The following is a 13,355-nucleotide window of genomic DNA, read 5'->3' as shown; positions in this document are numbered from 1 at the left end:
GAGTGATTTACAATAATACATTAGATACAGTATGGCACAATGGTGAAGACCCATAATAATTTCAATGGCCCACAAATTTACTTTAAAATCAGAAGAAAAAGAGGAAAATCACAATAATGAATATTTAATAATGAATCCAGCCTGGGTTATATCTGTCTTTATACCAATACAGTCATAAAATATAATTTTTCATATTTTTTTAATGGAAAAGGGGGCTCACAAAAGCGAAAGGCCCGTGAAAATCATAATGCAGCCTAAGGATAGAAACGGCCACGGAGCAGTTAGAGAGGACAGGGTGTTTCTCCTCCTCCCACTTCAACCACAAAAATTCCCCTCATGTATTTTATACACTGGGCTTCTAGGTGAGAATACAGGAGGGGAAAAACAAAGGAGGAGGTTTCCCCAGCTTAAAAAAAAGTTTGAAATCCGCTGTTTAAAAACATGAGTTCTAATACTATCCAGTGTTACACTAAATAGGTATTTCGTGGTCAGTTTAAACAATCTATTTTTTTGGACATGTGTAAGTTGTGCCCATTTTTATTGCTGAACAATGCATATACATATTGTTTGCTCACCCTCTGATTATTCCCGTAGAACAAATTTCCAAAAATAAAATTGCTGGCTTAAAAATGTATCTTGTAAGGTTTTGGACACAAATAACCAATCTGTTCCACAGAAAACCTGTACCAATTCTCTTCATACTAGAAGTATAGGAGAGTGGCCTGGTAACTTACAAACCCTGGTTTCATAGGTTAAAAACATGCTATTTCATTGTTTTGATTTACACTTCTTTGTTTAGTGATGTGGAGAAAAGTTTCACAAATTTACTGATCTTTTATATTTATTTCTTGTATTATGAGCTACCTGATCATAACCTTTGCTCATCTGTAAATTTATGATATTTTTATTTAAAAAAAAAACTGTCTCAGATGTTTCAAATAGTATTCTTTGCTATTTGCCCTTTCACTGTTTGAACTGCGTTTTTATATACACAACTCGTCAAATCTATAGACTGTTTTGTCCTTTACAGTTCAGCGGGGGGCGGGGGGCAATGGAAAGGTTTATGTTTAGAAAAACCTTTCTCTATCCAAGATTATATCTATTAAGTCATGTTTTCTTCTATTTCATTACATATTTGGAATTTATTTTAATGTATGATGTATGGTAATGTTTTTCCAAATTCTTAAAAAATTATCTCAGCCTCATTTACTGGATAACCCCATCTTTAAAAAAAAGTCACTTTTACTATTTCTGAGGTTTCTACTATGAGACTGTTGACATGTTTATTGTGCATTTAAGTTAATGTTATACAATTTCGAAACATAATAGTTTATACCAAAAGCCTTCTTTAAAGGTCTTCTTTTTCAATATTTTTTCACTACTATTGCAAAATTACTCTTCCAAATTGACTTTAAATTTATTTTTGTCAAGTTCTAAAATGAAAGCAATATATACATATCGGAACTTGATTGGAATTATTTTAAATTTATGAGTTAATTTGATAAAGACAGATACATTTCCAATATTTAGTCTCTCCATAAAAGAACACTGCCTTTACTCAAATTACATATTCCGACTTTCAATAAACTGTGTGTTCTTTAAACAAGTGCTACATATTTCCTATTAAGTTGATCCCAAGCTATTCAGAATTTTTGGCAAATACAGTTTTTTTCCTCACATTTTTTCCAAAATAGTTATAACTGGTCTATTGGAAATCTTATTTTATAACTGTATTTCTAATACTATTGAATTGATTCTCTTGCTTTTCAAAACTAGACAATCATATTAACATCATTATTACCCCTTCTTTTCCAATATTTATTCCTAAATCTTTTTCTTATTCATTGCACTAGCTAGAAAATCCAAGCCAGAATAAACTAATAGTAGTGATAGTATCATGGATGACCAATATTTTATGGTTTCCCCTCCAATCTTATCCCCATCCTTCTCCACCATGTTCTCTGCGTAGGAGATTGACCTATATAGACTGCATCCAATGAAACACGGCCAATAAGAGACACTGGCAAAGATAAGAAGTTGGTTGGAGAATAAGACTGATTATTCCTCTGGGTCCCACTCTAACAAGTCACCTGATGTTGCAGTTTCCCTCTCCAACTCCTAAATGGTCAGTCTCTCCCACAGCCATGGTTATTTCTCTCCACAATCCCCTATCAGTTCTCTCCCTTTACATCTTCTACATCCCTACTGGGTTACATACTTAAGCCAGTCCCCAAAACTTCTTGCCTGTTCTCATGGGGAAAATGGTAGATCACCTTATATCTGAGATCATCTTGTATTCATGTTGCAGTTTTAATATGCAGCAAGTTTTAAATGTAATATTCATAATACCATTTTATTCAAATTATTTCATAATTACTTTAGCCTTTAGGTCTCTGATATAAGATTTACTTAGGAGAGTTTTTAAATTACCAACTCATTTAGGGTTTTTATTATTAATATCTAGTTTTACCACATTGTGGCCAAAGAATGAGACCTGTTCTGTTTCTGCTTCTTTTCTAAATTATGTAAGTCTTTGAGCAAAATATATGGTCAATTTTTGTGGAGATTCCTGAACACCTGAAATGAAGATCTATGTTCTGTTTGTACACAGAGTTACATTTTTATCTATTAAATCAACCATACCAATATTTATTTAAACCTCTATAATCTTATGTGCTTTGTTTATATAATCCATTAATGATTAAGAAAGAGGTTTTAAAATTTTCTCTAAATATGTGCTCATTTTCCCTTGACACGCTTTTTACATTACATATTTTAATAACATAATATTCAACAATTATGATAGATGTTCATTAATGATTGTACATCTCACAAATGAAAAGTGATCATTTTTGCCTTATTTAGAGTCTGTCTCGGGTATGTTTCCTAGACAAAACATTTAATTACAATAGTTTTTTGAGACCTAGTCTGAGAAGCATTCCATATATATTTGTCAAAACTTTTAGTTGGCCTTAAATTATTATATCTTATACTTTGTATTTTGTAACACCTTAACAAATGTTCTTTTGGGCTTTTTTTTTTCTATGTTGCATACTTTCTCTAAAAATTTTTTGGCTTGGGGAGCCTGCCTGGCTCAGTCAGTAGAGCATGTGACACTTAATCTCAGGGTAATGAGTCCAAGCCCCACGTTGGGTGTGGAGCCTACTTAAAAAAAAAAAAATCGTCCTTGTGAATTAGAAATATGCATCCTGTTTTCAATTCTACCTTGAGGTCATTATTATGACAATTTAAAATGCAGTTAGACATCTATTTCTCCAATTTTCTGTGACTTTATACCTCCCCCGCTCAGTTGTTTTTACTTTTTTTAATATTATATATTTTCTTTCAAGTTCCATTTGTTCTAGTTGCCCCTCCACTAAATCCAATGGCCCAAAAACCATTCTTTCCACTGTGTTCTCAACATCTATTCCATCTTTCTAACTTTTAATCTCTGTCCTTTCCCCCTGCAATCTGGGAAAGCTTATCAAGATTGACTTGCAGATTTTTTTTGAACAGGCATTAAGGAGGAGTTACCCAACCAGGGCCAAAATGAGTTCCCATGCTAGGACTGAGATAAATTTAGACCTCCTGGATCCACTGTTCAAGAGGAAATCCCAAACACTTCACCCCCTCTCCATTTCCTAACACAGGCTGCTGCAGCACCACGCCCTGCCTCGAGTTTCCCAGGACAAATCTCCTTCTGTCCTTTAACCCTGCTTACATTTATCACCATAGGAAGCTGTAGCTCTCTGTGTAGGCCCTTATCTCCCTCCTGTTCCCTTACTATGCATCCTGGAATTCACAGCCCATCATCCGCAAAAACTCCCATAACCTCAAACTCTTCTCTGAAAGTCTCACTGTCAAGCTCTATTTGAAATTCAGCTATTCCCGGATTTCACAGCTCCCACTAGAACCTTCTCAAGGGGCAGCAGCTTTTTCCCAGAACCCTCATACAACTAGAGATAGAGTCAGTGTTCTTTCTCCATATTGCTGCTTCTAGGCCATTCTTTCTCATTCCTTCCTAAAATCTCCCAGCTCTGAATCTCATAAAATTAAACTACCCACTACCCTTTATTACTAACATACCAACCCCTGAGTTACTCCCTCTCATGTCCTTCTCACCAACATTGTCACGCTAACACTATTCTTGTCTTAATTTTTGCTGATTTCAATATACAGGTAGATAACCATATTAATCCCCTGGGCTCTCCATGGCTTGAACTCTTCTCCTCCAAAGACCTAATCCTCCACCATTCAACCACTCATTGCCATGCTTTTAATGGATGTTTTACCATTACTATAATTTATAATCTCAACTTTACCCATCTTACTCTCCCCAGGTACACCTTTATACTCCAGTATAACTTTAATCCCACCAGGACATCTGCTTTTTTCCCTTTCCACTTCCCTTATCCCCTTGATGTCCTCCCTTTCCTAAGCCTTATCCAGCTTAAATGTCATGGTTCATCATGATAATTACTCCTATGCAAACAGATCTGACTTCCTTGCACCTCTCTTACTTCACTGTATTTGGCCTAACTACAACCTGGTTAATAACATCAACTCTCTTATGTACCTATGCAGTTGAATGTGGCTGCACAAAAACACACAACCACAAACTAATCTCACTTAAAATTCATGACTATGAATCTCAAGCGACCCTTTAAAACGGCCCAGGAAACACACTCTACTCCATTTATCCTCCCATTCTACCACACAACTATTTCATGCCTTCTTTTATCTCCTGAAATCCCCAACCGCTCCCCGCTCAAAATCTTCATCTTTCAGCTGATGAACCTACTTCCTATTTCACTGACAAAACTGAACCACAGACTCCCACCACTACATCTATCCATTTCCAGCAGCTACATCCATTTATTCCTATTACTATAGATACCCTGAGCTCCATTAGAACAAACCCCTCCACTTGTGCTCCAGATCCCATGCCCTCTCACCCACTCAAGGTCAACTACAGCAATGTTTCTCTCTTTGTCCTAGATCACCAATTTTACTCCTCTACTAAATTAGTCCTATTAGCATACAAACCGGCTGTAATTTCTTCCATCTTGAAAAAAACTCTATCCTAACCATACTTCTTCCTTCATACTTGGCTCTTTCTGCAGATACCCACACAGCTTTCTACTCATCTTCTTCAAGTAGTTAGTCTCACATCACCTCAAAGGAACTTACCCTGACAATACGAATTTAAAATTGCAACCTAACCTCTACCATCACCACCACCACCACCACTTGGCCCTCCCAATCTTCCAATCCTGCTCTATTTTATTTTCCATAGCACTTACCACCTTCTAATGTTCTATATTATTGATATATTTATTACATTACTAGTTTGTCTTCCCCCATTAAAATGTAAACTCCATTAAGGGCAAGTCTTTTTTTTTTTTTTTAAAGATTTTATTTATTTATTAGAGAGAGAGAATGAGAGATAGAGAGCACAAGAGGGAAGAGGGTCAGAGGGAGAAGCAGACTCCCCGCCGAGCAGGGAGCCCGATGTGGGACTCGATCCCGGGACTCCAGGATCATGACCTGAGCCGAAGGCAGTCGCTTAACCAACTGAGCCACCCAGGCGCCCAAGGGCAAGTCTTTATCTTTATTTAGGCAAGTGCCTAAAACAAAGTCTAGCACGAAGTCAGCACTCAATAAATACTTTGTAAGGGGCACCCAGGTGGCACAGTTGGTTAAGCGTCTGACTCTTGGTTTTAGCTCAGGTCGTGATCTCAGGGTCTTGAGATGGAGCCCTGAGTCAGGCTCTGTGTTCAGCGCAGTCTGCTTAAGTTTCTCTCTCCATCTCCCTCTGCTCCTGCCCCCCCACTTGCACATGTGCAAGCTCTCTCTCCCTCAAATAAAAAAACTTAAAAAAATAAAATTAAAAAAATGAATGAATAAATAAATACTTGATAAATGAATGAATAAAGTATGGGTCCATTCTTCACTGCCTCTTACACCACTTTAAATTCTACCATAGCACTGTTTAAGGACATTCCTTTCCTAGCTCTGCATGCCACTGTTTTCATCTTAGTCTCCTGTCTTATCTCATGGTTGATTATTTATTTCTTGTTCCCTCAATTCATGTCTTCCTCAACTTCACTCCCAGCCAAACCAAATGCTAAATTTACTTCCCCCTCCTACAGGAACTCTTTTGAAACATAAGACTTTTCTTGTGAATATAATTACTTTTTTCATTAAGTATAGTTTTTTTTTTTTAATGAATACTGTTCTAATTCTTCCATATCTATTTTTCAGCCTAGTAATTGCTCAGAAACAGGTAAATCCTGCAGCAAATTCTGCTGGAGTGCTTTCCTTTACACCACGATTTAATTAGAATTGTACTTTCAGATCTGAAGATAAAGAGCTGGCTAAGAGCAATTTTTATTATTCTTTCCTTGCTCCGGGAACTTGAGGGAGGTAGGAAAGGAAATGAACACTTGGGGCTGTGGATATTCCCCGTATGAAATCTTCATCTGTGTTTGGAAAAGATGAACATCTTCCACATCTAATTCTTTCTCTAGCTCAGCTTCTACTCACATATACATTGCATATATCTAGCTCTCTACTTAGCATCACTGCCTACTAAATTAGGAAGGAACCTTGTTCCCTTATGACAAATCCTCACTAAAAAGAAGCCCAACGACTCAGTGGTGTTGTTCACCTGTATACCCTCTATTGTAATTCCTTTTGAACCCTGGCAAAGGAAGCAGTTCTAAGATCGCAGGCTCTTGACCCAGACTTCTTGACTTCAAATCCCAACCTCACCACTTACTTTGATGTGTAACCTCACTTTCTTTATCCTTAACTAGAGATACCCACATCTCATCAGGTTGCTGAGCATTAAAGATTAACGCACTTTAAGTGCTTAGAACAGTGCCTAATACATAAATAACATTCAATAAATGTTAACTCTTCCTCCTCCTCTTTGTCTTGCCTCTCACCTTTATCTATAAAAGTAGAGATGTTAGTAGCACTATGTCAAGATTTCTTCTATTTACAGTGACAATGAAGCACTTTCTCAAGAAAGGATTTATGAGTAAATGCTTCATATAGTCTTTCAATCTAATCCAACCTCCACTACATCTAATAGAAACCCTTTCCTACTTCCTAATTCAGATGTAAATTCTTCCATGTTCTTATTCTGTTTTGGTGTGTCAATTTGCACAAGAGTGTACCTCCATACCTGTGCCTACACAAATATTTTTCTTAAAGCTCTCTAGAATCATTTATTTAATTAAAAAACCAACTTCTCATTGCTGTATCATGTAATTCATTTCAGAGAAGCCAGGAATAATTTTTCAACATAGACATGAGAATATCACAGAGTTTAAGAAACACTGATCTAGGATATCACGTTAGGAAGAACGAAAAGAGGGGCGCCTGGGTGGCTCAGTCATTAAGTGTCGGCCTTCGGCTCAGGTCATGATCCCAGGGTCCTGGGATCGAGCCCCGCATCGGGCTCCCTGCTCTGCAGGAGGCCTGCTTCTCCCTTTCTCACACCCCCTGCTTGTGTTCCCTCTCTCACTGTGTCTCTCTCTGTCAAATAAATAAATAAAATCTTTAAAAAAAAAAAAAAAGAACAAGAACAAGAAGAAAGAATTCAGTTACTCACGATGCTCCTGAATTCATGATGCAGCTCTTCGCTCCACAAAAACAATCTCTGCCATCATCATGATTCATTCCAAGGTTATGACCCAACTCATGAGCAACAATGGACGCAAACGTCTCCACTGTGATTTGCCCAAACTGCCCAAACACAGGAAAGTATTAATTAGGTTTCTGAACAAAAAGGATATGTTTATTATTTTTTCCACAAAAGGAAATTAATCACTATAATGGTGACAGTCTTCATGACAAATCAAGCATCCAACATCAGTTTTCATACATTTCACTAGGAAACTGATATGACATGGAGATAGATCCTTTAAGCAACAGACCAATTACTTTAGCACTAATAAGTTATTTGCATTGATTTATGGGAAAACAGATTCATGGTTCCAATTTAATCTTCTTAAATGGGGTTTCAACTTCCTTGTCCATAAAAAGTGAGGAGCTAATAAACACATAATATTAGAAAACTTAATCCAGTCTCTAAAGAAAAAACACATCTAACCACTTCTACCTAAAATACTGTTTTGAGGACTAGAGGAGGAAGTATGCGGTCAAATGCTTGACACTGTCCTGACACAAACGTCCAAAGTTAAATATCAAGAACAAAAACATACCACGTTAATCCCGCCTGCGTGGCTCCTTGAACATACTGTTCCCACAAATGCCATTCCTGCAGTCCCACCAAAACCTTTCTTCCTAAATGAAAATACAAGGTCAAAGTTAGTAAATGTACTTGGGGGGGTTAAAGGAACACACTGCTCTTATTTCTTTGGGTAAGCTTAAACTGGGCTGGTAGAACCTACAAAAACTGGGAGAAAAATGGCAAAGATAAATGACATCTTAAAATCAGAATACAATTAAGTCATTTCTTTTTTATTCTCAGAGAATGAGATTAATAACACAAATTCATTTTTCAGACAAATGAAGGTATGTTTTAGATACCAAGCCAAGTTTTTTTTCCTACTCTCTAGATAAAAAATCTTCCTAAAATGCATTATATTTACTTATTCAAAAATTCTAACGAGGAGAGACAGGTAACACATTCAATGAACATAACACACATAGGAGGCTGCAAAGCAGGGAGCACAGGGGACATAAGAACCACAATGGCCTCCATATGGTTCCCAATCATCCCTGACACACTTGTATCTCAAGACCTATTTTCTCCACCTGGAACTCTTTTGCCCAGTAAATACTCCTAACTGATTCCCTCACCTCCTTCAAGTCTTTACCCACAGGTCTTCTCTTTGAGAGGCCCTCCCTCACCATGCCAACCTGACTCCTCCAATACTTTTTTTTCTTGGCAGGTGCCCCACTATTTATTGAAAAGAAAAATATAATAACAACAACACAGTGTACTTAAAATGTTCTATAAGCCTTCACAAGTGCCTTACAAAAATAATCTCATTTGATCCTAAAACCCTACTAGAGAAAAATTATTGGGCCCACTGAACAGATTAAGAAACTGAGACCCCGGGAAGTTGTATCTTCAGCTGTTAGGTCACCAAGCTGTGGTCTGACATAATGCTATCTGATTCCACATTTACCACCCTCAATGGCTATACCATCCTGGCCCTTTCTCCCCTGTAGCCAGGTAACCACATTCTAATTAGGGAGAAATGCAAGAAAAGAAATCTCTCTTCATGTCACCAGAAGCTGAGCCTACAGTGCAACAAAAATTGTAGCTACTAAGTTTCTTTTTTTTTTTAAGATTTTATTTATTTATTTGACACAGTGATAGAGAGCATAAGTAGGCAGAGCAGCAGACAGAGGGAGAAGCAGACCCCCCGCTGAGCAGGGAGCCCGATGCGGGGCTTGATCCCAGGACCCTGGGACCACAACCCGAGCTGAAGGCAGACTTTAACTGACCGAGCCACCCAGGCGCCCTGGCTACTAAGTTTCTTCAAACATTTCCTGGACTCTGAGTCAGAATATGAGCTTCACTGGTTGTAACCTTAACCCTCCTGAGAAACATGCACCTACAGGAAAATGAGGTACTTATTCCTTCACATGATGATAGAAAATTAGAACCCAAGACACTGTGTTGTATATCTAGTTCCATCATCACAAATTTATAAATGACAGAGGCCACGTGACATGCCCAAGCTCATGATGGTTCTTTCTGCACCAGTCTCCACTAGCAAGCCAAGGCAGGCGACTCCTTCAGATGAGAAAGGCAGATGCCCGCCCTTGGCCTTACATGGCTAAACCAAAGGCAAGGAAATAGTGAATTCAGCCTTATGCATCATCTCAGGCAGTGCTTTTCAAACTATCTAGAGGGAAGGGCCAGTAATTTTTTCTTTAATTTCCAATTCATTGCAGACCAATACGTCTTCATTTTCCCATTTTTTTAATTGAAATCATTGATATATTAATTTCAGATATACAATACAGTAATCGGATAATTATATACATTATGAAATGCTCACCACCATAAGTATAGTTACACTCTTCCTAAACTTTTACTTCTACCCTCCCTGCTCTATTTTTCCTCCTTACCACTTATTAGTATTTAGTGTATTATACACATTCATTTACCTCATTTATGGCTAATCTCCTCTACCAGAATATGGACTCCATGAAGGCAAGAATTTTCATCTGGACAAACACAGTACAATTGTATGAGTTCCCTTACAGAAAATTCTAGAAAATGGAAATTAACCCACATTAACAGAAAAAAAGATTAGTGGTTGCTTGGGGAAGGAATTTTTTTTTGGAGCGAAGAGGAGATCGGATTACAAAAAGGCCTAGAGGGAATGGGTATGTTTGTTATCTTCATCATGATGATCGTTTCATGGCTATATACGTATGTCAAAACTCTTCCAAATGGACACTTTAAATATCTGCAGCTTAGGGGCGCCTGGGTGGCTCAGCCTTCAGCTCAGGTCATGATCCCAGGGTCCTGGGATCGAGCCCCGCATCATCGGGCTCCCTGCTCAGTGGGAAGCCTGCTTCTCCCTCTCACACTCTCCTTGCTTGTGTTCCCTCTCTTGCTGTCAAATAAATAAATAAAATCTTTATAAATAAATAAATATATGCAGTTTAATCTTCATCCGTCACACCTCAATAAACCTGCTTAAAAATTTAAAACATTTTAAAATTAGAGAATTTTTGTCTTTATTCATTGCTATCCCCAGTGCCTAGGATATACACCTAATAAATATATTATAAATGAATGAATAAATCTTTCTCTGGGGCATCTGACCAGCAAGGAGAAGAGGACCAGAGATACTGACATAAGGGGATTGCCAAGGAAACACTTTAGCCAGATCACCCTCTACTTAATGCCATAGTCCCCAGCCCCTACTCATGTACTCAATGCTTTGAAAAGACTCTTTAGTACCCCATTCTTAACCAAAAACACAACCAGGGGTCATTAGACATTTGGGAAATGCCTCTACATGACAAGTGGATACAGACAGAAAAGACAAAGACAGCTTGGTAGGTTTGGTTGGGCAAGGCATGAGAAATGTGGTAGATAGATGCCTGTCCCTTCTGGCCCTTTGTGAACTAGAAGGCAACGTGCTCACTGGCAGGAGGATACCTGCAGGTATAATTTTACTAAAAATTCATAAAAAGGGCTATAAAAATCCACTTTGCCATTTTCACTGCCTTGCTTTAAATTAACTCACATAACAAAAGAAAACAAGAGAAAATCAAGGGTGAGAGGAATGGCCAGCATTCCCTGTGTGGATGGATGAAAGATGACTCCAAACTTTGCTGTGAAAGAGAGGAGAAAGCAAGGGGGTCAATGCTCAGAGACAAGACCCTTTGCTCTTCTTTGCTCCTGCCTTTATTGGTCCTTCAGGAGAATCATAAATCTTTATCACTCTTTCTCAAGCATGTGATGTGTGACAAGGGGTTTTGCTGGAACTAGGAGGATCTGTTTACGGGAAAGATATGATATGCTAATCTGCCTGTTTTACAAGTTCTGCTAAACATAGCCTAAGGGACAGTGCATACATCTCTTAGATCCCAGGGTGGCTGTTAGGGCTAAAAAGCTTCGGGGAACTCCCAGAGGCATTCCTACGGCAGAGTGGTCACAGCAGAGTGGTCATGCAGGCCCCAGCAGTCCAAAGGCCGAGGCCCTTCTCTGAAACCTTCTTTGCCTCCAGCGGCCTCCGTGTTACATTTTAGCAAGCCAGGTATTATGGATGATTTCATGCTCTACATTAACCTCAACACAAGGGAAATTTTTCCTCAGAAAAAAATTAAGAGTTTTAGGGGCGCGTGGGTGGCTCAGTCGTTAAGCGTCTGCCTTCAGCCCAGGTCATGATCCCAGGGTCCTGGGATCGAGCCCCGCATCGGGCTCCCTGCTCGGTGGGAAGCCTGCTTCTCCCTCTCTCACTCCCCCTGCTTGTGTTCCCTCTCTCACTGTGTCTCTCTCTGTCAAATAAAGAAATAAAATCTTTAAAAAAAAAAAATTGTGAATTTTAGGTACCATCAACACTGAGGGAGGCAAAAATATATAAATTAGAACATTTTTCTGCAAAAAGCCAGCCTATCAAGTTAGAAGACTTTGGTGGGGGGGGGATAAAGAGGAGCAATAGCTTTACTGCTTTGCCAAGCAAAGGAGGCTGCAACAGGCTAAGGCCTTCAAAACTGCAATCCCTCAAGCCAGAAAACTTTTAAGAAGGATGAAATGTTTCAAATAGTTTTAAATGAGGATTTTGCTGTAAGTTTTGAACTGTATTCATATTAAGAGATTTATATAAGTTTAGGTTTTATTATAGTACCATGGAAATGCTATGTAAAATTTTAAAAACATCTATCAGCAAGTTCCCAAAGAGAATAAAAAAATTATTATATCCATGAAATCAGAACATGATTATATAAATTAAAGGGGACAAAAAGATCTACAGAACATTAAAATAAGATTGCAGAAATAGAAAACTCAATAGAAAGCTTAGAAGAGAAATTTAAGGAAATAATATTCCAGAAAGTAGAAAAAAAGACAAAAAGAAAGGAGATGAAAGATAACAAAATTAGAGGATAAGCACAAGAAAACTCAACGGCCAACCAAATAAAAGGAACCCCAGAAGGAATGGCGGATGGCGGCGAACAAAAATAAAGAGGATCAAGTCATCTACAAAATAATTAGAAAAAAATTCCTAAAACTGCAGGACATCAGTTTCAAGACTGAAGTTACCCGCGAAGAACACAACACAATGAGTGATAAAAGACCTACACTGAAGCATTTCATCAGGACAATTCAGAAGCCTGGGGACCAAGAGAAGATCCTAGAAGTTTCCAGAGAAGGAGGAAAACAAACAAACAAACCCACAAAGGATCAGGAATCAGAAAGGCTTAAGGCTTCTCAACAGTAATACTGGAAGTCAAAAGAAAGAGACATGCCTTCAAAATTCTGAAGGAAAAAAGACTTCATGCCTCGAATTTTACACACAGCCAAATAATCAAAAAAGTTACAGAACAAATTGTAAAGCACACCTCTGAAAAACTGAGTCACTTAGGCCCTAGGATAATCAGAGGTCACACGGATGTAATTTTTAAATTCTATTCTGAGACGGTGAAGCACATTTTCTGACATGCAAGGGTCAAAATTTTTTTCTTTCCATATATTCTTTCACAAGAAGAAACTAGAAAACATGCCATACCCAGGTGAGGGAGTAAAACCCAAGAAAGAGGAAGGACATTGAATAAAGGTGACAGGGAATCCAACACAGAAGAGAGGTCTCATTATCATACTGTGACTTGTGGGGTATCATACAAAGCTC

General features: G+C 38.1%; 1 protein-coding gene across 1 annotated transcript in view; it reads right to left on the bottom strand.

The window, feature by feature from the left end:
- The window catches only part of ADAM9 (ADAM metallopeptidase domain 9), a 147,698-nt gene that overhangs the window by 97,557 nt on the left and 36,786 nt on the right, over positions 1–13,355 (bottom strand). The window contains exons 10-11 of the mRNA XM_028124047.2: positions 8,235–8,316; positions 7,622–7,755 (exon numbers count right to left, since the gene is read on the bottom strand). Of these exons, the coding sequence (XP_027979848.1) occupies positions 7,622–7,755; positions 8,235–8,316 (216 nt within the window). The remainder of the gene's footprint in view (positions 1–7,621; positions 7,756–8,234; positions 8,317–13,355) is intronic.

Source organism: Eumetopias jubatus, unplaced genomic scaffold, assembly GCF_037043125.1.
Source record: "Eumetopias jubatus isolate StellerSeaLion01/CBP00866 unplaced genomic scaffold, mEumJub1_p1.0 scaffold_2, whole genome shotgun sequence".
Lineage (NCBI taxonomy): Eukaryota > Metazoa > Chordata > Mammalia > Carnivora > Otariidae > Eumetopias > Eumetopias jubatus.
This window is presented reverse-complemented; position numbering and strand designations above follow the sequence as displayed.